Source organism: Coregonus lavaretus, assembly GCF_964263955.1.
Source record: "Coregonus lavaretus genome assembly, contig: SUPER_36_unloc_1, whole genome shotgun sequence".
NCBI lineage: Eukaryota > Metazoa > Chordata > Actinopteri > Salmoniformes > Salmonidae > Coregonus > Coregonus lavaretus.
Genome location: NW_028167175.1, coordinates 1,504,045 through 1,531,771, shown reverse-complemented (window position 1 = coordinate 1,531,771; position 27,727 = coordinate 1,504,045). Strand labels below are relative to the sequence as shown.

Genomic DNA, 27,727 nt, shown 5'->3' with positions numbered 1-27,727 from the left:
TCAATCCTCAAGAGGCGGGTGGACAAACAAAAACCCACAAATTCTGACAAACTCCAAGCATTGATTATGCAAGAATGGGCTGCCATCAGTCAGGATGTGGCCCAAAAGTTAATTGACAGCATGCCAGGGCGGATTGCAGAGGTCTTGAAAAAGAAGGGTCAACACTGCAAATATTGACTCTTTGCATAAACTTAATGTAATTGTCAATAAAAGCCTTTGAAACTTATGGAATGCTTGTAATTATACTTCAGTATACCATAGTAACATCTGACAAAAATATCTCATAACACTGAAGCAGCGAACTTTGTGAAGACCAATACTTGTGTCATTCTCAAAACTTTTGACCACGACTGTATGTTTGATTTTGTAAAACTATTTTGTTAGCTGATTAAAGTGTATGTATTTTTTCTCATGTTATTCATTCATTAGTAACACAACATATGCGTTTGACTCTTGTCTATGAAAACCATGATATGTACATTCACTAGAATGACCTGCTGTGAACTCAGTTGGGAATATTCATTCATTCTAATTCCATGGGTTCTGGAGTTCTCTGAGTTGAGTGATGCACTGTGCTGGATTGTTCGCATATTTACCTGAAACTACCACAAAAAAACTCATTCCTGACACAAAATAAACAATAAAGGTGGATGGAATTTCAGTTTTTAGAATGAACGAAAACTCTCTTCTCTCTTTTTTCTCAAAATTACTAATAAATACACCAAAATAAATGCCCCAAAAGTTCAGGAATGTAAATAAGCGTATCTCACTGTAAATATCCTACTTCTCAATAACTAAATCAGATATTTATTTTAATGTTTTATTTCACCTTTATTTAACCAGGTAAGCCAGTTGAGAACAAGTTCTCATTTACAACTGCGACCTGGCCAAGATAAAGCAAAGCAGTGCGATAAAAAACAACAACACAGAGTTGCATATGGGGTAAAACTAAACATAAAGTCAAAAATACATTAGAAAATATAAAGTACTATGTAATAACTAATGTGTAACTGCTCAATAACTGGGGAACACTTGCAAAAAAAGTATATGCACTAACTGCATCTTCTGGCCTCATTCACCTGGCATGCTATTCACCATGAGTGATGAAATGTTGTGAATGAACAGAGAGTACCTATCAATACATGGCCATTGTCTTCAGGACCATTGACAAAGCACACTGAATAGTTGACCAGTCAGGGGGTTTCCAGAATAGTGCCTGTGGCAGTACAACTCTGTCCTTACACAGCGGGCTAAGCCCTAACCAGGATCCTAAGGTAGGTGAAACTCTGAACTTCAGTTTTTATACTGTTATAACTCAACAATCAGTTGATCTTAGTCGCATGTGTGCGAATAGTGCTGATGTACTGTACACTGTGATGACACAACTTGATACAACGTAACACCCCGTTACAGCCTGATATTCATACAGATCAATCCTGCGTAAAAATATGGGCTGAATTTAGATCTGTAGTTCTCAGTTATCTCTCTGAAACTTCCTTGCGCGCCTTTGACTCTCGTCAATACGGTAGGTTGTACTGTAGACGCGATGTAAATCTTGACGGAAGCAAGAGGCTTAAATAGTGTCTTTAAAGTCAAATGGCCCACAAAAACAAAGTATTTTAACGTATTGGACTGATTTGAACAATAACGTCGGAACAGGTCATCTGAAAAGTGCATTGATAGTCTTTATCTCGTTGTATCTCTTTGGCTAAAAATAGTCTGTCGCCAAATGTGTTTGAGAATGAATGGATTTGATTGGACAGAGCTTGCACTGACTCGCTAACTTTCGCAGCTGTCAACCACAGTTCAAGTTTAGGGGGAGATTGATGCATCTACGTTTATATATGCGTATTCTATTGCACTATCTATTATACAGCTCCCCACCCGGACGTCGTTTGTGGAATTATGAGTAGGCTACATTAGGAAACTAGCAATTTAACTATTACTACGAATTAAGCTTGCTTTAATAGCTAAACTAACGGTTGTAGCTAGCCTATAACTCGACGTAGGACAGGTAATCAAGTTCTTCATGTGCTTTCTGTGAACTTTGTGAAGAGGACACAACGTTGCAGCAGTGGCTGACATATTGAACAAGATTCATTGTAACATTCCAGTGTACAATAGAGGAGTCCTTGACACAAAGTTGCAACTAGCAAGCTTGTATGCATGATCTGGTAACATGTTAAAAATATCTCATTACCAAATTACATGGAGAAACAACAACTTGTTAACCTGATGAATGAATAATATTTGAATATGCCAAAGAAAATTCAGTTGAAAATGTCTGGTTTGAAAATGTATGTCTGAAGTATTACAACGACCTCTCCCCTCTCTACCCCAGGTGAGATACGTAGACCTAGCATAATGGCAGAGGCTGTGGCCAATGTTGCCCGGAGAGTCAATGCGACAGTGGAGGAGGAGAAAGATACTCTGGGTAAGTGAATTAAATCCTTTACATACAGTACCAGTCAAAAGTTTGGACACACCTACTCATTCCAGGGTTTTTCTTTATTTTTACTATTTTCTACGTTGTAGAATAATAGTGAAGACATCAAAACGATGAAATAACACATATGGAATCATGTAATAACCAAAGAAGTGTTAAACAAATCAGAATATATTTTATATTTCAGATTCTTCAAATAGCCACCCTTTGCCTTGATGGCAGCTTTGCACACTCTTGGCATTCTCTCAACCAGCTTCATGAGGAATGCTTTTCCAACAGTCTTGAAGGAGTTCCCACATATGCTGAGCACTTGTTGGCTGCTTTTTCATTGTCCTGTTGAAAACAAATTATAGTCCCACTAAGCGCAAACCAAATAGGATGGCGTATCGCTGCAGAATGCTGTGGTAGCCATGCTGGTTAAGTGTGCCTTGAATTGTAACTCAATCACAGACAGTGTCACCAGCAAAGCACCCCCACACCATCACACCTCCTCCTCCATGCTTCACGGTGGGAAATACACATGCAGAGATCATCCGTTCACCTACTCTGCGTCTCACAAAGACACGGCGGTTGGAACCAAAAATCTCCAATTTGGACTCATCAGACCAAAGGACAGATTTCCACCGGTCTAATGTCCATTGCTCGTGTTTCTTGGCCCAAGCAAGTCTCTTCTTCTTATTGTAGTGGTTTCTTTGCAGCAATTCGACCATGAAGGCCTGATTCACGCAGTCCCCTCTGAACAGTTGATGTTGAGATGTGTCTGTTACTTGAACTCTGTGAAGCATTTATTTGGGCTGCAATCTGAGGTGCAGTTAACTCTAATGAACTTATCCTCTGCAGCAGAGGTAACTCCGGGTCTTCCTTTCCTGTGGCGGTCCTCATGAGAGCCAGTTTCATCATAGCGCTTGATGGTTTTTGCGACGGCACTTGAAGAAACTTTAAAAGTTCTTGACATTTTCCAGATTGACTGACCTTCATGTCTTAAAGTAATGATGGACTGTCGTTTCTCTTTTATATTTTGAGCTGTTCTTGCCATAATATGGACTTGGTCTTTTACCAAATAGGGCTATCTTCTGTATACCACCCCTACCTTGTCACAACACAACTGATTGGCTCAAACGCATTAAGAAGGAAAGAAATTCCACAAATGAACCTGTTAATTGAAATGCTTTCCAGGTGACTACCTCATGAAGCTGGTTGAGAGAATGCCAAGAGTGTTCAAAGCTGTCATCAAGGCAAAGGATGGCTACTTTGAAGATTCTCAAATATAAAATATATGTTTTGGTTACTACATGATTCCATATGTGTTATTATACAATGTAGAAAATAGTAAAAATAAAGAAAAACCCTTGAATGAGTAGGTGTGTCCAAACTTTTGACTGGTACTGTACATAAGACAGAAAAGGAAGATACTATTCCCTATTGTCACGAGTGTCAGTGTAATGCGGTGGGTCGAAGTCAGGTGCAGGACACAGAACTCGAAGAAACGTACTTTACTGAGAAATGAGTAAAGAAATACAATACAGAAATCTCTCCACACAGGGAGGAACTAACCCGCTCACAAACGACACACGGAACGAAAACAACCACGCACAAAACACATTGGGAGCCGCCGGGTTAAATAGGGAAGGCGTGATTACGATAATGGGCAACAGGTGTGTGACAATCAGACAACAGGTGCAACATAGAAACAGAGAACTTAGATCGGCAGCAGCTAGTATTCCGGTGACGACGAACGCCGAAGCCTGCCCGAGCAAGGAGGAGGGGCAGCCTCGGCAGAATCCGTGACACCTATATACTACACTAGTTTTGAACAGGGCCCATAGGGTTTCTGGTTCCAAAGTAGTGCACTATAAAGGGAATAGGGTGTCATTTGGGATGCACTGTATGGAAATAAATATGTTACTGGATATCTTAATTTTTTCAAGTGGAATTAAAAGCCATTTATAAGCATTTGGCCCACGGGTGGTTTTATTTGGCACCCCAAGTGTTCTGAGCAAATGTTTTGTATAATTATAATTTTTAATTTTTTTGTAATGTGGAATTTTCATTTGTTGGACATAAAATACTTTAAAAATACCAGGAAATCAGCTCCAAGTGATTTAATTTAAGAAATCTGTTCCCAAGTATTCCCACGCATAATAGAGAGCCATCTGATCATATACAAATGTAAGCAAGGTTTGAAATGATCATGTTTGAATCAAACTTTATATCTGTTTGGGCTTCTTGCAGTACATTTGCAGTCTAAAAATGATTTCTAATTATGTTCCGGCCACCTGACCATCCACTCCAGGAAAAATAGTCTGGCGGCTGAATCTAGTTGATGATCCCTGATCTACAGGGACACTATATATACAAAAGTATATGGGACACCCCTTAAAATTAGTGGATTCGGCCATTTCAGCCACACCCGTTGCTGACAGGTTTATAAAATCGAGCACACAGCCATGCAATCTCCATAGACAAACATTGACATTACAATGGCCTTACTGAAGAGCTCAGTGACTTTCAACGTGGCACCATCAGCATGACAATGCCCCCGTGTACAAAGGAGGTCCATACAGAAATGGTTTGTCGAGATCAGTGTGGAAGAACTTGACTAGCCTGCACAGAGCCCTGACCTCAACCCCACTGAAAACCTTTGGGATGAATTGGAACGCCGACTGCGAGCCAGGCCTAATCGCCCAACATCAGTGCCCGACCTCACTAATGCTCTTGTGACTGAATAGAAGCAAGTCCCCTGCAGCGATGTTCCAACATCTAGTGGAAAGCCTTCCCAGAAGAGTGGAGGCTGTTATAGCAGCAAAGGGGGGGACCAACTCCATATTAATGCCCATGATTTTGGAATGAGATGTTCGATGAGCAGGTGTCCACATACCTTTGATCATGTAGTGTCTCTCCAGCATGTTGAGTCGTACTACTTCTGGCCACCAGATGACAGTAAATGTGTTACCAAAAGTTCTACTTCCAGGATGATATTATGTTGTCCTCTCAGCCTGACTATGGCAATCAATTGTATCGTCGTGAAGTTAATTGCATATTTGACATAAGAACCAGAGGGTTGCAGTAACGTTAGATTTGAACAATGATTGGAGGTATGACTGTAAAGTTTATATTGAAAATCCCCTCTTCAATATAACACTAATCTTCTTCAGCTCTAGGCCATGCTTTCTCATATGTGCATCCCAAATACCACCGTATTCCCTATGTAGTGCACTAGTTTTGAACAGAGCCCTATGGGCCTTGGTCAAAAGTAGTGCACTAAATAGGGAATAGGGTGCCATTTGGGATTCGATCATGGCCATTCCTAATTGTTCTCCTTTATGTCTTTAGATCTGTCGAACTGCAAACTGATCAGTTTCCCAGATGGCGTATTCAGGGTCCTCAACAGCGTTGCAGAGAAGATACACATCGTCACGTTGGCTGACAATGAGATGAAGGGAGTTACTGGCAAATTCTTCAAAACCTTCACTCAATTGAGAGGTAGCTATACATGCATACTTCCCCCCCTAACTAAACATGATTTAGTGGAGGGGCCTTTTACATAACACTATCACAAGTTATCAGATTGATAGCCTTAAAGCCTTTATCTTTAAGGTAGCATACGTCTTTGTAATAGCAGCCTAACACTAGCCTGGGGCCAGTATAGCAGCCTAACACTAGCTTGGTGGCCAGTATAGCAGCCTAACACTAGCCTGGGGCCAGTATAGCAGCCTAACACTAGCCTGGGGCCAGTATAGCAGCCTAACACTAGCCTGGGGCCAGTATAGCAGCCTAACACTAGCCTGGGGCCAGTATAGCAGCCTAACACTAGCCTGGGGCCAGTATAGCAGCCTACCACTAGCCTGGGGCCAGTATAGCAGCCTAACACTAGCTTGGGGCCAGTATAGCAGCCTAACACTAGCCTGGGGCCAGTATAGCAGCCTAACACTAGCTTGGTGGCCAGTATAGCAGCCTAATACTAGCCTGGGGCCAGTATAGCAGCCTAACACTAGCCTGGGGCCAGTATAGCAGCCTAACACTAGCCTGGAGCCAGTTAAGCAGCCTAACACTAGCCTGGGGCCAGTATAGCAGCCTAACACTAGCTTGGTGGCCAGTATAGTAGCCTAACACTAGCCTGGGGCCAGTATAGCAGCCTAACACTAGCCTGGGGCCAGTATAGCAGCCTAACACTAGCTTGGGGCCAGTATAGCAGCCTAACACTAGCCTGGGGCCAGTATAACAGCCTAACACTAGCTTGGGGCCAGTATAGCAGCCTAACACTAGCCTGGGGCCAGTATAGCAGCCTAACACTAGCCTGGAGCCAGTTAAGCAGCCTAACACTAGCCTGGGGCCAGTATAGCAGCCTAACACTAGCTTGGTGGCCAGTATAGTAGCCTAACACTAGCCTGGGGCCAGTATAGCAGCCTAACACTAGCCTGGGGCCAGTATAGCAGCCTAACACTAGCTTGGGGCCAGTATAGCAGCCTAACACTAGCCTGGGGCCAGTATAACAGCCTAACACTAGCTTGGGGCCAGTATAGCAGCCTAACACTAGCCTGGGGCCAGTATAGCAGCCTAACACTAGCCTGGGGCCAGTATAGCAGCCTAACACTAGCCTGGGGCCAGTATAGCAGCCTAACACTAGCCTGGGGCCAGTATAGCAGCCTAACACTAGCCTGGAGCCAGTTAAGCAGCCTAACACTAGCCTGGGGCCAGTATAGCAGCCTAACACTAGCCTGGGGCCAGTATAGCAGCCTAACACTAGCCTGGGGCCAGTATAGCAGCCTAACACTAGCCTGGGGCCAGTATAGCAGCCTAACACTAGCCTGGGGCCAGTATAGCAGCCTAACACTAGCCTGGGGCCAGTATAGCAGCCTAACACTAGCCTGGGGCCAGTATAGCAGCCTAACACTAGCCTGGGGCCAGTATAGCAGCCTAACACTAGCCTGGGGCCAGTATAGCAGCCTAACACTAGCTTGGTGGCCAGTATAGTAGCCTAACACTAGCCTGGGGCCAGTATAGCAGCCTAACACTAGCCTGGGGCCAGTATAACAGCCTAACACTAGCTTGGGGCCAGTATAGCAGCCTAACACTAGCCTGGGGCCAGTATAGCAGCCTAACACTAGCCTGGGGCCAGTATAGCAGCCTAACACTAGCCTGGGGCCAGTCTGTTTCGGCAAGAGCACAAACAGATCTGGGACCAGGCTAGCCTAATACACCAATATTCTACAAATGTTTGACTGAATGTGTCGAATCTGTGCAGGGAATATTCGGGTAAGTTAGCTAGTGATTTAGCAGTATTTTCCAATACCTTTTCAGAACTAGACTTGCACGGCAATGTGATCACTAAACTGCCAGACGTAGTTGGGGAGCTGGAGCATCTGACCAGCATCAACTTGGCCAACAACAAGTTGTCTGTCTTCCCTGAGAGACTGACGGAGATCCAGTCACTGGAAAGGATCAACCTGGAAGGGAATGATATCACTGGTAAGATGGAGTCAGTGCTGCATTCCCATTCTCTACCCTTCTTCCAAGGATTTAAATGCATTGGATTGGTGTTAGAATTGGCTGGAGGAAGTTAATACCATTGGATTGGTGTTAGAATTGGCTGGAGGAAGTTAATACCATTGGATTGGTGTTAGAATTGTCTGGAGGAAGTTAATACCATTGGATTGGTGTTAGAATTGGCTGGAGGAAGTTAATACCATTGGATTGGTGTTCGAATTGGCTGGAGGAAGTTAATACCATTGGATTGGTGTTCGAATTGGCTGGAGGAAGTTAATACCATTGGATTGGTGTTAGAATTGGCTGGAGGACGTTAATACCATTGGATTGGTGTTCGAATTGGCTGGAGGAAGTTAATACCATTGGATTGGTGTTCGAATTGGCTGGAGGAAGTTAATACCATTGGATTGGTGTTAGAATTGGCTGGAGGACGTTAATACCATTGGATTGGTGTTCGAATTGGCTGGAGGAAGTTAATACCATTGGATTGGTGTTCGAATTGGCTGGAGGAAGTTAATACCATTGGATTGGTGTTCGAATTGGCTGGAGGAAGTTAATACCATTGGATTGGTGTTAGAATTGGCTGGAGGAAGTTAATACCATTGGATTGGTGTTAGAATTGGCTGGAGGAAGTTAATACCATTGGATTGGTGTTAGAATTGGCTGGAGGAAGTTAATACCATTGGATTGGTGTTAGAATTGGCTGGAGGAAGTTAATACCATTGGATTGGTGTTAGAATTGGCTGGAGGAAGTTAATACCATTGGATTGGTGTTCGAATTGGCTGTAGGGAGTTAATTGGCTGTACCGTTGTTTAATCCGTGAGAGAAAGTGAGAAAGTGCAGAGAAGTAGGAGAAGTGTGGAGAATCAGGAACCAGACTCTTTTGAACATTCATTGGCTCTTTCTCAATTGTCTAATAATGTGTCATCTCCTCATCTCTCCCACAGAACTCCCCATGGAAAAGTTGCAGGCCATGCCAGCTCTGAAGTGGATCAACTTGAAGTCAAATCCTTTGGACAACAACTTGTTAACTGCCATTCAGCAATTTCCTCAAACATTTGAAATTCAAATTACAACAGACAACTAGGGACTTGTCTTCTTCTAAGATGGACATTCTATCCACACCCAGAGACAATGATGATTGCATGCTGTGCCTTCAGACTTTTTCAATAGTACAATTAATTGCTTTTGATTCTTCAGCGATTCGATTGTTTGGCCTCTATTTCATTACATTTTTCCATCACGTTTGCTGCAGGGGAACTATCAAACTTGAGGCCTCTCCAGAACAGAACACGTGGCCCTACTGTAGTCGCTGCCATTGCTGAAAGTCCATTTGAGGTGGGCTCAGTTGAGAGATGACTAGATGTTGCTGTTTACACTTTACAGTAGCCTTTGCAGAGCACATCAAGAGCTACACCTAGTACATAGTCCTTATTAACAACGGGCCTCAGTGTTTTCATCACCAAAGGAATGGCAATTAGGTGCTACATATTTTTTTATAGTCTTCAACCTAGCAGCATAACTGGAGAGATGTGCTGTCTCTCCTTATGTAGAGGGAAATTAAATCAAGCAGTCTGAGTTTACTGTCAACACCCACGTTGTAGCTCACATGCCTCTGTGAATGGATTTACTTTACTCATTTAGAAAACACTGAATAAATATTTTGATTCGAAATTTTATTTCATCAGCTCCTTGGATTAATTTGCTTGCTAAATGTAGTCTATATAGTTTGGTTGATCGTTACAGTACCCATTGTGTGTGAATTTTTAAAATGATTAAATTATCTGTTTTCAGAGCATGAATATTAGGTTATTATCTGTTTTCAGAGCATGAATACCAGGTTATTATCTGTTTTCAGAGCATGAAGACCAGGTTATTATCTGTTTTCAGAGCATGAATACCAGGTTATTATCTGTTTTCAGAGCATGAATACCAGGTTATTATCTATTTTCAGAGCATGAAGACCAGGTTATTATCTGTTTTCAGAGCATGAATACCAGGTTATTATCTGTTTTCAGAGCATGAATACCAGGTTATTATCTGTTTTCAGAGCATGAAGACCAGGTTATTATCTGTTTTCAGAGCATGAAGACCAGGTTATTATCTGTTTTCAGAGCATGAAGACCAGGTTATTATCTGTTTTCAGAGCATGAATACTAGGTTATTATCTGTTTTCAGAGCATGAAGACCAGGTTATTATCTGTTTTCAGAGCATGAATACCAGGTTATTATCTGTTTTCAGAGCATGAATACCAGGTTATTATCTGTTTTCAGAGCATGAAGACCAGGTTATTATCTGTTTTCAGAGCATGAATACCAGGTTATTATCTGTTTTCAAAGCATGAAGACCAGGTTATTATCTGTTTTCAGAGCATGAAGACCAGGTTATTATCTGTTTTCAGAGCATGAAGACCAGGTTATTATCTGTTTTCAGAGCATGAATACCAGGTTATTATCTGTTTTCAGAGCATGAAGACCAGGTTATTATCTGTTTTCAGAGCATGAATACCAGGTTAATATCTGTTTTCAGAGCATGAAGACCAGGTTATTATCTGTTTTCAGAGCATGAATACCAGGTTATTATCTGTTTTCAGAGCATGAATACCAGGTTATTATCTGTTTTCAGAGCATGAAGACCAGGTTATTATCTGTTTTCAGAGCATGAAGACCAGGTTATTATCTGTTTTCAGAGCATGAAGACTAGGTTATTATCTGTTTTCAGAGCATGAAGACTAGGTTATCTGTTTTCAGAGCACGAATACTAGATTATTATCATGAATATAGATCCAAAAGATAAAGTTAATGATATCATGTATTTTATTTGCATTTACAATCTGTAAGATTGCCCTAAGGCACCATAGATCTCTGGTCAAAAGCAGTGCACTATTTAGGAAATAGGGTGCCATTTGGGACGTACACAGGTGGTGAAAGGTCACGCCATGGGCATAACACTTAAGCATGGTCTTAATTGGTCTATCTCTAACTACCAGTCAGCTCCATCTGTTTTAGTTTGAATGAAAAGGTACTCAAAAGCCCTGACATTTGCACCAGCTAATGCTATTATATTGTATCTCTACTACATTATGGAGGAAACTGGGCATCCAAACACTTACCAAGCGAGGACAAGTAATGTGTTGTATTTTGAACAGCCTCTGATCTTGTTGTCTTATACAGTAGTAGGGATCAGGGACTTACAAGGAAGCAGTAGGACTATGCAGCAAAGAGATTAGGTTAGACTACCAAGGGCCAATTATAGCTTTCTCAAGAGTCTACATTCACCCATGTACTGGGCTATATTTAACTGTGCAGTTATTGTAACGTTGAAGGTAGTTCCTTGTTCACATACTAACACAGAGCCTTATAGGCTTTCCCCCAAACCCCACCCACACACACACACACACTTCTGTTGTCTCACACACACACACACACACACAGACACACACACACACACACACACACACACACGCAGATCAAGCCTGACGTCACCAAGCCCTGCGTTTCCATGGCCTTAAAAGGTGTGCACCCCTCCTACGCATACTCCCTCACTCTCCAACCTACGGTCTTTAACCTGCTAGTTAACCTGTATTAGGAGGAGATGGGCTTCCCATTGTCTACTCCTACAGGTAACACACCAACTAGCAGCAGTACCAGGACGCAGACTGGACAAAATAAAGCAGTAGACATGAGCTTCACCATCGAGGAGCGGGGCAAGCCCAACACACTGGACTACAGGGTGTTCTTCAGTGAGTGACCAGCTCTTTCAATACATCAACGTATAGTTTGGTATATATATATATATATATAGATATACGAAGCTAAAGAATTAGACTGTAGCTGTGTCTAGCTTGGCGTGTGATGAACTAAGCTTTAGTGGTTGTAGCTATACAGCTTGACATGTACAGACTACAGTGTGGCTCTCATGCTACAATATAGGTATCTACAGTGTGTCAGTATCTGAGTTGATGAGTTCCATGTTGGCGTAAGTCCCCCCCCCACATTACTGTTAATTAATAATCAGGTGGTTTGAAGTTACCGGAATGTATTAGTGCAGTAGTATGTTTCTGATATACTGTGCATTCATCACTGTGTCTCTCTACACAGGAAATACTGATGGAAAATACATCTCTCCATTCCATGACATACCAATTTATGCAGATGAAGCTCAGGTATTCTTGTTGGTGTGTGTGTGTGTGTTTGTGTGTGTGTGTGTGTGTGATTAACCACACATCATTATTTAATTGTGTTTTTCAATAGAAATGTGGTGCTATCTGAAACAATTGTGTTAACTTTGACTATTTCCTCCAACAGAACATCTTCCATGCTGTTGTTGAGTTAACTCAGACTATTTCCTCCAACAGAACATCTTTCATGCTGTTGTTGAGTTAACTCAGACTATTTCCTCTAGCAGAACATCTTCCATGCTGTTGTTGAGTTAACTCAGACTATTTCCTCCAGCAGAACATCTTCCATGCTGTTGTTGAGTTAACTCAGACTATATCCTCCAGCAGAACATCTTCCATGCTGTTGTTGAGTTAACTCAGACTATTTCCTCCAACAGAACATCTTCCATGCTGTTGTTGAGTTAACTCAGACTATTTCCTCCAGCAGAACATCTTCCATGCTGTTGTTGAGTTAACTCAGACTATTTCCTCCAACAGAACATCTTCCATGCTGTTGTTGAGTTAACTCAGACTATTTCCTCCAGCAGAACATCTTCCTTGCTGTTGTTGAGTTAACTCAGACTATTTCCTCCAGCAGAACATCTTCCATGCTGTTGTTGAGTTAACTCAGACTATTTCCTCCAGCAGAACATCTTCCATGCTGTTGTTGAGTTAACTCAGACTATTTCCTCCAACAGAACATCTTCCATGCTGTTGTTGAGTTAACTCAGAGTATTTCCTCCAGCAGAACATCTTCCATGCTGTTGTTGAGTTAACATACTATTTCCTCCAACAGAACATATTCCATGCTGTTGTTGAGGTGCCCAGATGGACCAATGCAAAGATGGAGGTTTGTTTCAATACTTGCCTTGAGGTCGTATGATCCTTTGTTAGCTCAATGTATGTTAAAAAGTCATCAGTCACTTAATATTTCCATTCATTGTTTCATGTTAATGATGTATTATTGCCCTCAGATTGCCACCAAAGACCCTCTAAATCCATTGAAGCAAGATATCAAAAAGGGGAACCTTCGTTATGTGGCCAACGTGTTTCCACACAAAGGATACATCTGGAATTATGGAGCCATCCCTCAGGCACGTTAACCAGTGGTGTACAGCAGTAGTGCCCCTGTAGCTCAGTCGGTAGAGCGTGGCGCTTGCAACGCCAGGGTTTAGGGTTCGTTTCCCACGGGGGGCCAGTATGAAAAATGTATGCACTCACTAACTGTAAGTCGCTCTGGATAAGAGCGTCTGCTAAATGACTAAAATGTAAAATGTACGGCCTACAGACCCCCTAGAATAGAAACAGCTTGGGGAAATGTATTGAAAGTTGATCAAATTACAGTATGAAAGAAAACACTAATTTGCCCGTCCTTATCAGTACCTTTGTAGCGTGAGATTTGCCTATGAATGATTTCTGAAGCATCTATAGGGTTTATGAATGCTTTTATAACGCCTTTATAAGTTGCAGTTAATTCAATCACTGTTCTCTCAATCCTCTCATCTTTATTTACTGTCAGACATGGGAGGACCCAGGCCACAAAGACAGAGATACAGGATGCTGTGGTGACAATGACCCTATTGACATCTGTGACATAGGATACAAGGTACTGGGCTACAGCTTTATTGAATGGAATCTGTTTTTATTCAGTGTGTGTTTTTTTTTACTTGTCAAAGTAACACGCTTGTGTGAATGTACTGTCTTAATTCATAGTCTTCTCATTTAATGTTGTCAATCTCTCTCTCTTTCTCCTCTCTCTCTCTCTCTCTCTCTCTCTCTCTCGCTCTCTCTCTCTCTTCTTCATTTCCCTCTCTTTGTGATTTTGAGGTGTGCTCTCGTGGAGAGGTGATCAAAGTCAAGGTGTTGGGCACTCTGGCTCTGATCGACGAAGGAGAAACAGACTGGAAAGTCATCGTCATCAACATGGAGGATCCAGAGGCCACCAATTTTAACAGTACGAGGAGGACATCTAATACGTATTCATAATATATGGAATTTATATATTGATTTTCTTTTTAGGCCCTTTCAGTAGACTAGCATCCTGTCCACGGGGTGAATTTATACGCTACAGAAACAGGAGCAGGTGTCAGTATGTAGTGAGTTGATGGGTCATTCTGGCTTGGAAAAGGCTACTTACTTTCTTCCAGAGACCTTAAGACGCTGACGGAACGTCTGTCTGATATCTGATCAACAGTTACACAGTAGTGGGTGTTTAAATGTGTTTGTGGCTAACAATGAAATGAAAAAATCTTTGTGTGATCAATGCAGATATTGATGACGTAAGAAGACTCAAGCCTGGGTATCTGGAAGCTACGTTTGAGTGGTTCAAAAAATATAAAGTTCCCGATGGAAAACCCGAGAACCAGTTTGCATTTAACGGAGAGTTCAAGGACCGGGTAAAAATACAGTTTTCACCTGTTTTTACTGACAGTAGGCCTACAAGAGCAATGCCCAATGACAATAACAAGACATTTATATTGATGTCAGTTACTATTGGATTCTTCCTCTAAATCAGGGATGTCAAACATATGGCCCGCAGGCCGAAGGGGGTCAAATCCGGCCCGCGAGGGGGTCCAATCCGGCTCGCGAGGGGGTCCAATCCAGCCCGCGAGGGGGTTCAATCCGGCCCCCGCGAGGGGGTCCAATCCGGCCCCCGAGGTGGTCCAATCCGGCCCACGGGTGGTTTGAGTAAAAGAAACGTGTGTAGGAAAACGAACACAATATACTTTAAAATGACTAAAACCAAATAGAAACTGTGTATAAATGATAATTGACCTACATTCATACAGTTTCTTGACTGTGTCCAGCTCGCTAATAATCACCTAAATGAAAGCTAGACAGTCAGGGAGCATAGAACATTCCCTAAACCATGGTTAGAGGACTATTTGTAGCAAATTTTGACGCCATGGAAATATAACCAATTTTCAGTGCGGCCCCCCCGGACCTCGTTGAAGACCGAATGCGGCCCCCCTGGGAAAGAAATGCGTTTGACACCCCTGCTCTAAATCATTCATAGGAACAGGGTATTTGTAAACTCAATCACACATAACAGAATAAAACAGTGTATTACAGTGTAAGTACACATTGTTACTCTTTTTTATTGAAATATGGAACATACCAAGGGTGGAACTCTATTCCCTATATAGTGCACTACTTTTGATGGGCCCTGGTCAAAAGAAGTGCACTATAAAGGGACCAAGGGGCCATTTGGGACGCACCCTACTTTCTACTCAGTACAGAGAGAAGTATAGTGGAGGTGTGTGCAGTTTTTAAATAATAATTTGACATAATTTTTTCCAGGACTTTGCTCTTAAGACAGTCAAGGAAACTCATGAGTTTTGGAAGGCGCTGATCTCCAAAAAGACCAATGCTGGAGATCTGAACTGGTGAGACTGAGATATAGATTTTACAATCTCTGTGTAATATGACCATCTGTTCAATGGGCTGTCAGTGATGCTGATAACGATAAAGCAAAAGAAGCCATTTTAGTTCAGTCAATGACTTTTTTTTATTTTTTTACAGAGGCATCCTTTTTATTCTCAGCTGAAACAGTTCTGTTTGTGTTTTTCTCCCATTTCCTGTTTCTCGGAACACTGATCCAGTACCAACACCAGTGTTGCAGATAGTCCGTTCTGCTGTTCCACTACTGATGCTAAGGCTGTTGTTGATGCCGTGAGTTCCTTTCACTTATCATACTATTTTGTGTATCATACTTAAACAGCCTAGCTGTAATATTCATGTGTGCTTAATAGATAATATTGATAATAATGATCTTGTATTGTAGGCAGGTGCTTTTGGCCCTGAAGACCTTATTCCCAGTGCAGGTGTGTATTAATTTTGTTCATTAATTCCATTGGTATGTGCTTTGACGTGAAATTAATCTTAATTTAATTCAATACAACTGCGATTTATTTACACAATATCTCTACACGCTATCTATATTCAACTTTGTTGGATTTCACACTTACAATGGAACATTTTCTACTTATTTTCTCAGTTGACAAATGGTTCTACGTCTAAGTTAACTGACCCACCCAGAAAGAAGAGGCTTCAGATTGGACCAAAATGCTTTCTCACCTGAACAGAAGAATATACTTGAAAATTACAGAAACCATTTTTAGTATAATTACAGTTTCCCATTTTTAGTATAAATTGTGATTGATGCTTATCATCTTAACATGACAAGTACTCAACCCAAGTAAGCCTGCTCATTATGTTTATTATGTTTCCCAGGTACAAATAGACATTTGTAACAATATGACCTTTATAGTCTGTCTAAACCTATACAATTTACTGTGTCTTGCATCATGTTGTTTGATACTGAAACCTGAAAATGGTCATAAATCTGAAAATAAATACCATCACCACACCCCCCTCCTCCTGTTCTGAGCATGGTCTTTACTGGTATCTCTAGTGGTCATGTATCATAATGCAAGCCTTATAACAGACATAAGAAAATCTGTTTAAACAGGTGTGTTGAATGTAAAGAATAGAAATGGTTTCTCTAAAGTTGACTCTTACAGGCAATCACAGCATGAAAATAACTGCTGAAGAATCACTCACCTCCACTGCCAAGAGGAAAAGATGGGCGCTACTAGATGAAACGTCTATATATAATGCTTATAATGTATGCAGAGGATTTGAGGTATTTTATGGGAAATGTAGGTGAAAGGTGAGCGTCATAATCCTGTTACAATAAGCTCCCACACAGCAGGCGGCGCTAGTGCGCCACTAGGATGGTTAGGTAGTTCCCCAAGTCACGTCGAAGAACAATACAATCAGCTGTTCGTTTATCGAATCCGCTAAAAAGAAAATCTACACAAAGCTGTCATTGTCGACAGGGAGAGGTAAGATTTGGCAGCTTTATTCAAAATATTCAGTCTTTTATATAGTTACATAACGTTACTTGTGTTCCGTCATACCTTTACTTCGAAATAGAGAGCTGTCTGTCTGTGAGTCCTTAGTCCACATGAGCCCAGGGTTTTAGCTAAGCTGATAGCCACGTAGCCGAGCTAGCTAGCTAGCTAAGTTAGCTATCAGCTGGTGCTAACTAGCATGCTAGGATAAGGAAATACTTGTATTTTTCTTGACAAACCTAAAGCTGGCTAGCAGCAGTAACAAGTGCATTTGCTTATGTAAAGAGAGCCTGTAGCTATCCATATAGTCATGATGCACTGTCAAAATGCTGCTGATCCAGTGAGACAAGTTGATCCCGCCTGGACAAGTTGTCAGTGTGTTTGCTTGCTAGCTAGCTAGCTAACTTCCCGATTGTCTTCTTCCTTAGGCAAAGACCACTGAAATGTCATTCCTCTTTGATTGGATCTACAGAGGCTTTAGTGGTGTGCTACAGTTTTTAGGTAATCTCAGACTTGACTTCGAATGTATTGTCAGTATAACTGCATGTCACAATGAGTGGTGTGTGTTTCCAACTCAAACGTTACATTATCAATGTACTTTCCCAGGGTTGTACAAAAAGTCTGGGAAGCTGGTTTTCCTGGGGTTGGATAATGCTGGTAAAACGACCCTTCTGCATATGCTGAAAGATGACAGACTTGGACAGCATGTGCCCACGTTGCATCCAAGTAAGCAGCATCATTTCTAAATATATTATTGGGTTGTTTTAAGTTCAGTAAATGGAGTGAACACAATGTCAGTGATTTTAAATGTGTTTTGTTTCTCCTTGAAGCATCGGAAGAGTTGACAATAGCTGGAATGACATTCACCACGTTTGATCTGGGCGGTCACGTACAAGGTAAGACTTAGGCCTAACTAAGTTGGCGACTGCGTCTTTCTAGGGTTTGGTCAGCATCTTGAGACATTACATTGTCTTTCTAGGGTTTGGTCAGCATCTTGACACATTACATAATGTGCTACATCTTCTGTCTCTTTCACAGCTAGAAGAGTTTGGAAGAACTATCTGCCGGCTATCAATGGAGTTGTCTTTCTGGTTGACTGTGCTGATCATGACCGCCTTACAGAATCCAAGATCGAACTTGATGTAAGTCACTTCCATTGCGCACAATGGGCCTCATTTATGTGGTCCTCTGTAGCTCAGCTGGTAGAGCACGGTGCTTATAACGCCAAGGTAGTGGGTTCGATCCCCGGGACCACCCATACACAAAAAATGTATGCACGCATGACTGTAAGTCGCTTTGGATAAAAGCGTCTGCTAAATGGCATATTATTATTATTATTATTATTATTATTTATCAACATATTCATTATGAAAAATGCATACACAAAACCCACACAGTGAGGCAGCAATCAATGCAGGTTAGTCCAGGACACACAACAATCATTCTCACTGTCCCATCTCTGTCTCATTACTCAACCTCTTTCCCCTGTGTGTGTTCAGGCTCTGTTAGCAGATGAGACCATCCTCTCTGTGCCCGTGCTGGTCCTGGGTAACAAAATAGACCGTCCTGAAGCCATCAGTGAGGGGGGACTGAGAGAGGCGTTCGCTCTCGATGGTCAATGCACTGGAAAGGTAAGCAATCATAGAGATAGACATGGCCTATGGGATTTGTATATATGGTTCATCATTATATTTTTTTCTTAAAGGCCATTTCAGATGAGTGTATAACACAACTACCGTGTGTGTCTGAATTATATGTGTGCGGTACAGTATTCATGTTCTTTAGGTATGCGGTAGAAAATGATAGTGGCACTCCAATCTATTTTCACCTCATTAAACACCTGATTTACTTAACAAAAGGCACATCTCAATAGGTGGTCCAGGTATGTTATGACATGGCACAAGTGGGTAAAAAAAAAACATAGTTTTTTTTTTACCCTTAAGTGTGTGTACATTACTGTATTTATACTTGGGATAATATTTTTCAACAGGAAAAGTTAAAAAAATAGCTGGAGTGGTCTTTAACCGCTGACCTTGTGTTCTTCTCCAGAGTAATGTGTCATTGAAGGATCTGCAGGTACGACCTCTGGAGATCTTCATGTGCAGTGTCCTGAAGAAGCAGGGCTATGGAGATGGCTTCAGGTGGCTGTCACAATACATCGACTGACATCTAGGCAGCGGTTCTTTTACTAAACGGGACTCCCATCTTTCTGGGGGAATGAAGAAGAAAAGCTATACAAGGAAATGTCCCTTATCTTCCAACCCTCCTGTGGAAAGATCTGAAGCTCCCAATGGTCAATAATCAGCTTTCTGATTGAGTCAATTTCAGCATTAATTGGTCAGTTTGAAAGGTTTCTATCTATGCAAACTTTTAAAAGTGGTTCATTGGTCACAAGATTCAAGATCGGTTTGCGTTTAATATTAGTCCATTAATTAAGTGTAATTTCAACCCATTCTCTGGCATGTAATTAGAGTATCCAATTATATCCAACGGATTTGATCATATCTGCAATTCAAGCTGCAGTATACGGCAGATGATATGTAAGAATGTTAAAACTTTATAAGTTATACTGTGAACTTTTTAATTATTTCTGAAAAATGATGGACCAAGTAGTTGTAAATGGAATAGATTATAAGGATATTTATGTGAATGGTGGTGGTACAATGCTTGTTGCTTGTACATAGCACTCCTACCTAGAATAAGATGTCATATCACTAAGAGGACATGAAAGACAATAGATAGACTGAGCATGATTATTCCCCCAGACCAAGTTCCAATGCACCGAATAGAGCGGCGCAAATGTTGTCTGAAGTTTAGGGGCTGGGGTCCATTTGACCTGATTCTGTTTAGATACATGGGTTGCGTCCCAAATGGCAGTAATATTCACTATATATATATATAGTGCACTACTTTTGTGCCAACTTCAGAGAACCCATACTTTCTGTGCGTCCCGGTCAAAAGTAGTGCACTAAATAGGGAATAGGGTGGCGTTTGGGGGTTTGCATCCCATGGGGGGTTTTGAGATCAATTGTAATTGTCCGTGCAGCTATTGCCTTCGATGCACTCAGCCAAAGACGTATGCAAACTATTTTTGCAAGTGACTTTGGGATGTTTACAAATAATAGTCTTGGAGGGGGTTATAGTGGCGATGTAATGTTCATCCTACTACAGTTCAACGAATGAATTGCTATAGTGGCATGATATGCATGTACATTGTAACAGGCCAGAACAAGAGACCGCCATTGCCATCATTCCAATGGTATGCAGCAGCAATAAAGCGGAATGACCATCAGTGGCCACTGCAATGCTAATCTTAACAGAAGGCTATGCTACTCTACTAACACAGCTCTGGCAGAGGTGTCGTTGGAAAAAAATATATATATATTGGGTCCCTATTCAATCAGGTCTGGGTTAAAAATAGATATATTGGACCCTATTCGGTCTGGTTTTAAAATAAATCCCACTTGCATGCTTGGAGTGACGTACTACTCAAGGAAACACCAGATAGCCTGGGCACCAGTTTGAATAGGGCCCTTGGTCTTTGCCTGGTCCTGGTCGCAGACCTGGGTCATGTTCATTAGGCACCAAACGGATGAAAACGGACTGAAACGGGGAAGGACTTGGACAATGGAAACACTCATTTTCATTTTCAGTTGCAAAATGTTTTAATGTTTTCTGTTGCGGGCCCTAAAATGAACACGTCCCAGATATTTCTAGGCCTACTAGTAAATCTCTGTCATTCTAAGTCTCTGTCATTTGCAACATTTCTTATTATTTTGATGTCGGGGTCTATTTAATTCAATCTGAAATGGCCGTCACTGACATATTTTAGTTGTTCGTTTATTTATCATCAGAATGAACTAATGGGAACAGGTACTTCCTGCCATGTAGGCTAATACTGCCTTATAGTTTAAATAGAGGGGAGAGTTTCAGCAGTTTGATTCAGCCTTTTGTTGATCTAATTGTCACGTTTCCTGTCTGCTGTGTAGGTCATTGTAGAAATGATTTATAATGTCCATGGTGTGAAGTATTGGCTGTGTGATTCAGACAAGTCTATGGTTGAAATGCTGCTGGTACTTCTTGACTATCTGTACAATGATATGAGAGTACACCTGTAGCTCTGAATCTCTGGGAATAACAGCCTTTGTATCAGCCAGTGTTGGGCTCAGTTCCATTTCAATTCATAAACTAAACTTATATTCCAATTTCTCTCAGAGCTTTTTAATGAGGAAAAATTGAATTGGAATTTCAGTTTCCTACCTGAATTGAGATGGAACTGACCCCAATGCTAAATATCAGTATTTAACTATTGAGTATCATTAACGTTTCTGTATTCATTGTAAATAATGTATGATGGTCTCTTTCTTTGTACAATTAATGTCCTTGGGCTGACAACACACGCAGGGTGTATCCCAAATAGCACCCTATTCCCTATATAGTGCACTGCTTTTGACCAAAGCCCTATTAGCCCTGGTCAAATGTAGTGCACTATATAAGGAATAGGCTGTCATTTGGCACGCAGACATTATTACTGGAGGTATTTATGATAACTCCGATCGTTTTAATGTGAGAAATTCCATAAATATTTTTAACAATCAATCCTCAGTTGTCATGTTTTGTTGTAGGGCTGTAGATGTATAATCCAGGCACTTGTCATCTCCCGTCTGGATTACTGCAACTCGCTGTTGGCTGGGCTCCCTGCCTGTGCCATTAAACCCCTACAACTTATCCAGAACGCTGCAGCCCGTCTGGTGTTTGACCTTCCCAAGTTCTCTCACGTCACCCCGCTCCTCCGCACACTCCACTGGCTTCCAGTTGAGGCTTGCATCTACTACAAGACCATGGTGCTTGCCTACGGAGCTGTGAGGAGAACGGCACCTCCTTACCTTCAGGCTCTGATCAGACCCTACACCCAAACAAGGGCACTACGTTCATCCACCTCTGGCCTGCTAGCTCCCCTACCTCTACAGAAGCACAGTTCCCGCTCAGCCCAGTCAAAGCTATTTGCTGCTCTGGCACCCCAATGGTGGAACAAGCTCTCCCACGACGCCAGGACAGCGGAGTTACTGACCACCTTCCGGAGACACTTGAAACCCTACCTCTTTAAGGAATACCTGGAATAGTACACTGCTCACAAAAATAAAGGGAACACTAAAATAACACATCCTAGATCTGAATGAATGAAATAATCTTATTAAATACTTTTTTCTTTACATAGTTGAATGTGCTGACAACAAAATCACACAAAAATGATCAATGGAAATCAAATGTATCAACCCATGGAGGTCTGGATTTGGATTCACACTCAAAATTAAAGTGGAAAACCACACTACAGGCTGATCCAACTTTGATGTAATGTCCTTAAAACAAGTCAAAATGAGGCTCAGTAGTGTGTGTGGCCTCCACGTGCCTGTATGACCTCCCTACAACGCCTGGGCATGCTCCTGATGAAGTGGCGGATGGTCTCCTGAGGGATCTCCTCCCAGACCTGGACTAAAGCATCCGCCAACTCCTGGACAGTCTGTGGTGCAACGTGGCGTTGGTGGATGGAGCGAGACATGTTGTCCCAGATGTGCTCAATTGGATTCAGGTCTGGGGAACGGGCGGGCCAGTCCATAGCATCAATGCCTTCCTCTTGCAGGAACTGCTGACACACTCCAGCCACATGAGGTCTAGCATTGTCTTGCATTAGGAGGAACCCAGGGCCAACCGCACCAGCATATGGTCTCACAAGGGGTCTGAGGATCTCATCTCGGTACCTAATGGCAGTCAGGCTACCTCTGGCGAGCACATGGAGGGCTGTGCGGCCCCCCAAAGAAATGCCACCCCACACCATGACTGACCCACCGCCAAACCGGTCATGCTGGAGGATGTTGCAGGCAGCAGAACGTTCTCCACGGCGTCTCCAGACTCTGTCACGTCTGTCACATGTGCTCAGTGTGAACCTGCTTTCATCTGTGAAGAGCACAGGGCGCCAGTGGCGAATTTGCCAATCTTGGTGTTCTCTGGCAAATGCCAAATGTCCTGCACGGTGTTGGGCTGTAAGCACAACCCCCACCTGTGGACGTCGGGCCCTCATACCACCCTCATGGAGTCTGTTTCTGACCGTTTGAGCAGACAAATGCACATTTGTGGCCTGCTGGAGGTCATTTTGCAGGGCTCTGGCAGTGCTCCTCCTGCTCCTCCTTGCACAAAGGCGGAGGTAGCGTTCCTGCTGCTGGGTTGTTGCCCTCCTACGGCCTCCTCCACGTCTCCTGATATACTGGCCTGTCTCCTGGTAGCGCCTCCATGCTCTGTACACTACGCTGACAGACACAGCAAACCTTCTTGCCACAGCTCGCATTGATGTGCCATCCTGGATGAGCTGCACTACCTGAGCCACTTGTGTGGGTTGTAGACTCCGTCTCATGCTACCACTAGAGTGAAAGCACCGCCAGCATTCAAAAGTGACCAAAACATCAGCCAGGAAGCATAGGAACTGAGAAGTGGTCTGTGGTCACCACCTGCAAAACCACTCCTTTATTGGGGGTGTCTTGCTAATTGCCTATAATTTCCACCTGTTGTCTATTCCATTTGCACAACAGCATGTGAAATGTATTGTCAATCAGTGTTGCTTCCTAAGTGGACAGTTTGATTTCACAGAAGTGTGATTGACTTGGAGTTACATTGTGTTGTTTAAGTGTATAAAGTAATCCTTCTACCCCCCACCCCCCCATAAAAAAAATAAAAACAAGTGGTTGTCCCACTGGCTATAAGGTGAATGCACCAATTTGTAAGTCGCTCTGGATAAGAGTGTCTGCTAAATGATGTAAATATATTGCAAACGCTACAAATCCACACTTCTAATCTACACGTGATATTAAAGTATGTTTGAGACCAGCATTATTTGCAAATACTATATAAATACGCAATTAACTAAAAGTATAATCTTCGGTGCAGGGCTGCTATCAAGTAACTTCCAAAGAGTTCATTACATTTTAACAGACGCTCTTATCCAGAGCGACTTACAGTTAGTGAGTGCATACATTTTCATACTGCCCCCCCCCCCCACCCCACCCCACCCCATTCTTTATCTAGTTCACCCTATGGGCCCTGATCAAAAGTAGTGCACTACAAAGGCAATAGGGTGCCATTTGGGATACAGACGAAGATGGCAAATCTCACTTTGAGCCTGTACATTATTTATCTGCTTCCAGAGCGGTATCCTCTTCTGCCTGTCACACCACAGAGACAACAGTGGCTCAGCATCTGCCGTGTCATGCCTTTAAATTCCCCCAGAGGGGAGAAATCCATGTGCGAAAGGGTGCATCTCAGTAGTGTTCTATGGTTTACGTGGCTTTCACCTGTGTCTTCAGCACCCAGATACTTTGCTGTTGAGACCACTGAGCTATGGTTGGGACCACTGAGCTATGGTTGAGACCACTGAGCTATGGTTGAGACCACTGAGCTATGGTCGAGACCACTGAGCTATGGTCGAGACCACTGAGCTATGGACGAGACCACTGAGCTATGGACGAGACCACTGAGCTATGGTTGAGACCACTGCGCTATGGTTGAGACCACTGAGCTATGGACGGGACCACTGAGCTTTGGACGGGACCACTGAGCTATGGACGAGACCAATGAGCTATGGACGAGACCACTGAGCTATGGTTGAGACCACTGAGTTATGGTTGAGACCACTGAGCTATGGACGAGACCACTGAGCTATGGACGGGACCACTGAGCTATGGACGAGACCACTGAGCTATGGACGAGACCACTGAGCTATGGACGGGACCACTGAGCTATGGACGAGACCACTGAGCTATGGACAAGACCACTGAGCTATGGACGAGACCACTGAGCTATGGACGAGACCACTGAGCTATGGTTGGGACCACTGAGCTATGGTTGAGACCACTGAGCTATGGACGAGACCACTGAGCTATGGTTGAGACCACTGAGCTATGATTGGGACCACTGAGCTATGGTTGAGACCACTGAGCTATGGACGAGACCACTGAGCTATGGACGAGACCACTGAGCTATGGACGAGACCACTGAGCTATGGACGAGACCACTGAGCTATGGACGAGACCACTGAGCTATGGTTGGGACCACTGAGCTATGGTTGAGACCACTGAGCTATGGTTGAGACCACTGAGCTATGGTTGAGACCACTGAGCTATGGTTGAGACCACTGAGCTATGGACGAGACCACTGAGCTATGGTTGAGACCACTGAGCTATGGTTGGGACCACTGAGCTATGGTTGAGACCACTGAGCTATGGACGAGACCACTGAGCTATGTACGAGACCACTGAGCTATGGTTGAGCCTGTTGAGAGTGCAGTTTCATGTCCTGACGTTGGGAGGCAGCTTAGGACCAATGAAATGAAAACCTGTCTCCACGTTCAGCTCTGACATAAACTTCCATTTTAGGTCATAGAGACTTGAAGTAAAGAATCCTATAATTATCCTTGTTTGTTAGAATTTTTGTAACTATCCATTGTCAGTCATTTTGTTGATCATATACATTATGCATCACTATATATTCTAACTCTCCAACAGAAATCACGTTAGAAAGGATTCAGATATTTACCTCTCAACTCTTACTAAAACTGCAACAGGGAAGGTATTTGTAAAGTAGTACTGAAAAAGCTAGAGGTTTTGGGCCCAATGCCTTTAATAGTAAAGTGCTCAGCCTAGAGGTACATTCATGTTCACTATAACGTGCAAATACTAAAAACAACTAAAGTGATGGGGGTAATGATGAAAACACATGGTAACAATGTACTCATGGAAAACAATCCTAACAGTGAGAATTCAAGTATACACACAGAGCTTCAAGTAGCACACACATCGTTTTTATAAACACCGAAATAAAGATGTAAGTAGCAGACTGAGAATAGAACATTGACTGACACATTCTTTGAAGTGATTTACAAAGTTCCATAGGTAAGGTAGTGTCGGCGTTCCAAATGGTAGACTATTCCCTATATGGCAGACTATTCTCTATATAGTGCACTACTTTTGAACAAGAGTCATATGGGCCCTGGTCTAAAGTAGTGCATTATATAGGGAATAAGGGTGCTATTTGGGACGTCGCCTTGGTGGTGTTGGTTGTTGGGACAAGTAATATACATTCTACAAGTTCTGAGTTTAAATAATACAGTAGGTAACAAAGGTCCCTTAGCAGTTTCATGAGAGATATTAGTAGTCATTGTGTCTATGTTAATCTACATAATATTTTAAAGGTTTATAGAGAGCCGAGAGCCGTGTACATCAGTATACCTTTAGTAATATAGTAGCACAAAACCTTCATTAATAACAACCCTGTTTCTAAGTACTGTATTTATCTACATAATTCAGGAAACACATTGACTATTTTGACTAATTATCCAATGAGTAACATTACTTTTGACGACATTTTGTCAAAATCTAAATGAGAAATATGCTTCGTAAGAAACGATTAAGAGAAAATAACAATTTCTCTCAGTAGTGGAATCACCCCCTAAAGAGAGGATTCATCCCAAATGGCACCCTAATCCCTGCATAGTGCACGACTTTAGACCAAAGCTTTATGGGCCCTCATCAAAAGTAGTGCACTATCAAGGGAATAAGGTGCCATTTCTTCCCGCTAGTCTTGTTGTTTCGCTTCATAGATCATTGCTAGAGGATTTATATACGCAGCGGCTCTGATTTTGGCAACATAACCACGTACTGAACCATGTTCTACTCAATCCATTCCATTTTAGCAGAACTAAATTGTTCACAGTGGAAAATAAATGTATAATTTAGATGCGTTTCTGACAGTAACAGTTGATGGACAGATAGATTACCCGACGATAGTACTCTATGATGTCGCTAGATGCTGTTCTTCAGAAACAGCGAAACAGGACGCTCTCTTGCTCACAAAACAGAAAAGAATGAAGCAATAATTCACATATTTAAGACAAAAACTAGCAATCTCACCACTGTACCGTGTGCCCCTCACCTCCCACTCCCCATATCCACAGGGGACAATACAGACAGAATTCCATAACCCGCCCCGAAATCCCCAAATCTTTTTCTGTTCGGAGAGAAAGATGATTGCGTCCCAAATGGCACCCTATTCCCTATATAGTGCACTACCTTTTGACCAGGGGGTCCTATGGGTGTCCCTATGAGCCCTGGTCTAAAGTAGTGCACTATATAGGGAATAGGGTGCCATTTGGGATGCCGCCTCAGCCATCATCCCTGCAGTTGTAGGCCAGTGGATTCGTCGTGACCAGGCTCTCCGTTTGTGTTCAGTTCTACCAGATGTATCCTCCGTCGTCTGCCTCCCCCTCTTCCTCCTCCTCCGCCTCTTCTCCGTTCTCCTCCGCCTCCTTCTCCTCCTCATCCTCCCATCCCACGCCACTCCCAAAACCTCCAGAATATCCCACCAGCTCATCTGGAACGAGGGATGAAATGAAAGGAGTATTTCTCAGTTAACAATTCCTATGATTTCATGTGACAAAAGACACAAGGTGACATACAGTAGAATGTTTGTAGGTAGTTAATACTGGTACATATTGCAGTCTCTCCTTGTCCATAAACTGCTTTCAGGGTAAGGAAATAAATGTGTATTTTTTATTTAAATTAACTATCCCTTTAATACTGATTAAATTCAAACAAACCACACCACACCGCCATGGCCTTCCCACTGCTCTTGACTGTTCAGTGCAGTGTGATGTCCGCACAGTGCATTTGTTTCAATCTTGGTCTTATTATAAGACCAAAAGCCATTTTGTTTTAGCCCTATACAGCCCTAC

At 42.5% G+C, this 27,727-nt stretch overlaps 5 protein-coding genes across 7 annotated transcripts in view; 3 read left to right on the top strand and 2 right to left on the bottom strand.

Annotated features, from left to right (window-relative positions):
* Positions 1 to 27,727, bottom strand: part of LOC311111085 (dnaJ homolog subfamily B member 12-like) — a 248,254-nt gene that overhangs the window by 34,681 nt on the left and 185,846 nt on the right. The gene's annotated exons all lie outside the window — the stretch shown is intronic.
* LOC311111089 (leucine-rich repeat-containing protein 20-like) lies at positions 1,509 to 9,613 on the top strand (the record flags this gene model as incomplete). Of its 3 annotated transcripts, none has more annotated exons than XM_084189090.1 (5): positions 1,509 to 1,525; positions 2,342 to 2,434; positions 5,780 to 5,929; positions 7,748 to 7,915; positions 8,882 to 9,613. In XM_084189090.1, the coding sequence occupies exons 2-5, from the start codon at positions 2,365 to 2,367 to the stop codon at positions 9,019 to 9,021; spliced, it is 528 nt and encodes a 175-aa protein (XP_084045216.1). In that variant the 5' UTR covers positions 1,509 to 1,525; positions 2,342 to 2,364. The 3 variants fall into 3 exon arrangements, with proteins under 3 accessions (XP_084045216.1, XP_084045215.1, XP_084045217.1); XM_084189089.1 differs by having other exon boundaries at positions 1,510 to 2,174; XM_084189091.1 differs by lacking the exon at positions 1,509 to 1,525 and adding an exon at positions 1,579 to 1,671 and having other exon boundaries at positions 8,882 to 9,021.
* LOC311111092 (inorganic pyrophosphatase-like) lies at positions 11,602 to 16,114 on the top strand (the record flags this gene model as incomplete). Its single annotated transcript, XM_084189093.1, has 11 exons — positions 11,602 to 11,677; positions 12,036 to 12,100; positions 12,891 to 12,944; positions 13,069 to 13,188; positions 13,614 to 13,700; positions 13,922 to 14,048; positions 14,363 to 14,490; positions 15,395 to 15,480; positions 15,697 to 15,766; positions 15,879 to 15,918; positions 16,092 to 16,114. Exons 1-11 carry the CDS (start codon positions 11,617 to 11,619, stop codon positions 16,112 to 16,114), a joined length of 861 nt encoding a protein of 286 aa, XP_084045219.1. The 5' UTR covers positions 11,602 to 11,616.
* Positions 16,908 to 21,549, top strand: LOC311111093 (small COPII coat GTPase SAR1B-like). The gene is made up of 7 exons (XM_084189094.1): positions 16,908 to 16,941; positions 17,379 to 17,451; positions 17,557 to 17,676; positions 17,781 to 17,846; positions 17,989 to 18,092; positions 18,450 to 18,581; positions 19,000 to 21,549. The coding sequence occupies exons 2-7, from the start codon at positions 17,394 to 17,396 to the stop codon at positions 19,114 to 19,116; spliced, it is 597 nt and encodes a 198-aa protein (XP_084045220.1). The 5' UTR covers positions 16,908 to 16,941; positions 17,379 to 17,393; the 3' UTR covers positions 19,117 to 21,549.
* The window catches only part of LOC311111081 (testican-2-like), an 83,459-nt gene continuing 81,332 nt past the window's right edge, over positions 25,601 to 27,727 (bottom strand). The window contains exon 11 of the mRNA XM_084189080.1: positions 25,601 to 27,366. Coding sequence (XP_084045206.1) covers positions 27,227 to 27,366 — 140 coding nt within the window. The 3' untranslated portion in view covers positions 25,601 to 27,226. The remainder of the gene's footprint in view (positions 27,367 to 27,727) is intronic.

Excerpts from the sequence above, each read along its gene's own strand:
- LOC311111093 (XM_084189094.1), top strand. The coding sequence starts at position 17,394 with ATGTCATTCCTCTTTGATTGGATCTACAGAGGCTTTAGTGGTGTGCTA. Across the intron at positions 17,452-17,556 it reads TGGTGTGCTACAGTTTTTAG|GGTTGTACAAAAAGTCTGGG; the intron begins GTAATCTCAGAC and ends GTACTTTCCCAG. Across the intron at positions 17,847-17,988 it reads TCTGGGCGGTCACGTACAAG|CTAGAAGAGTTTGGAAGAAC; the intron begins GTAAGACTTAGG and ends TCTCTTTCACAG.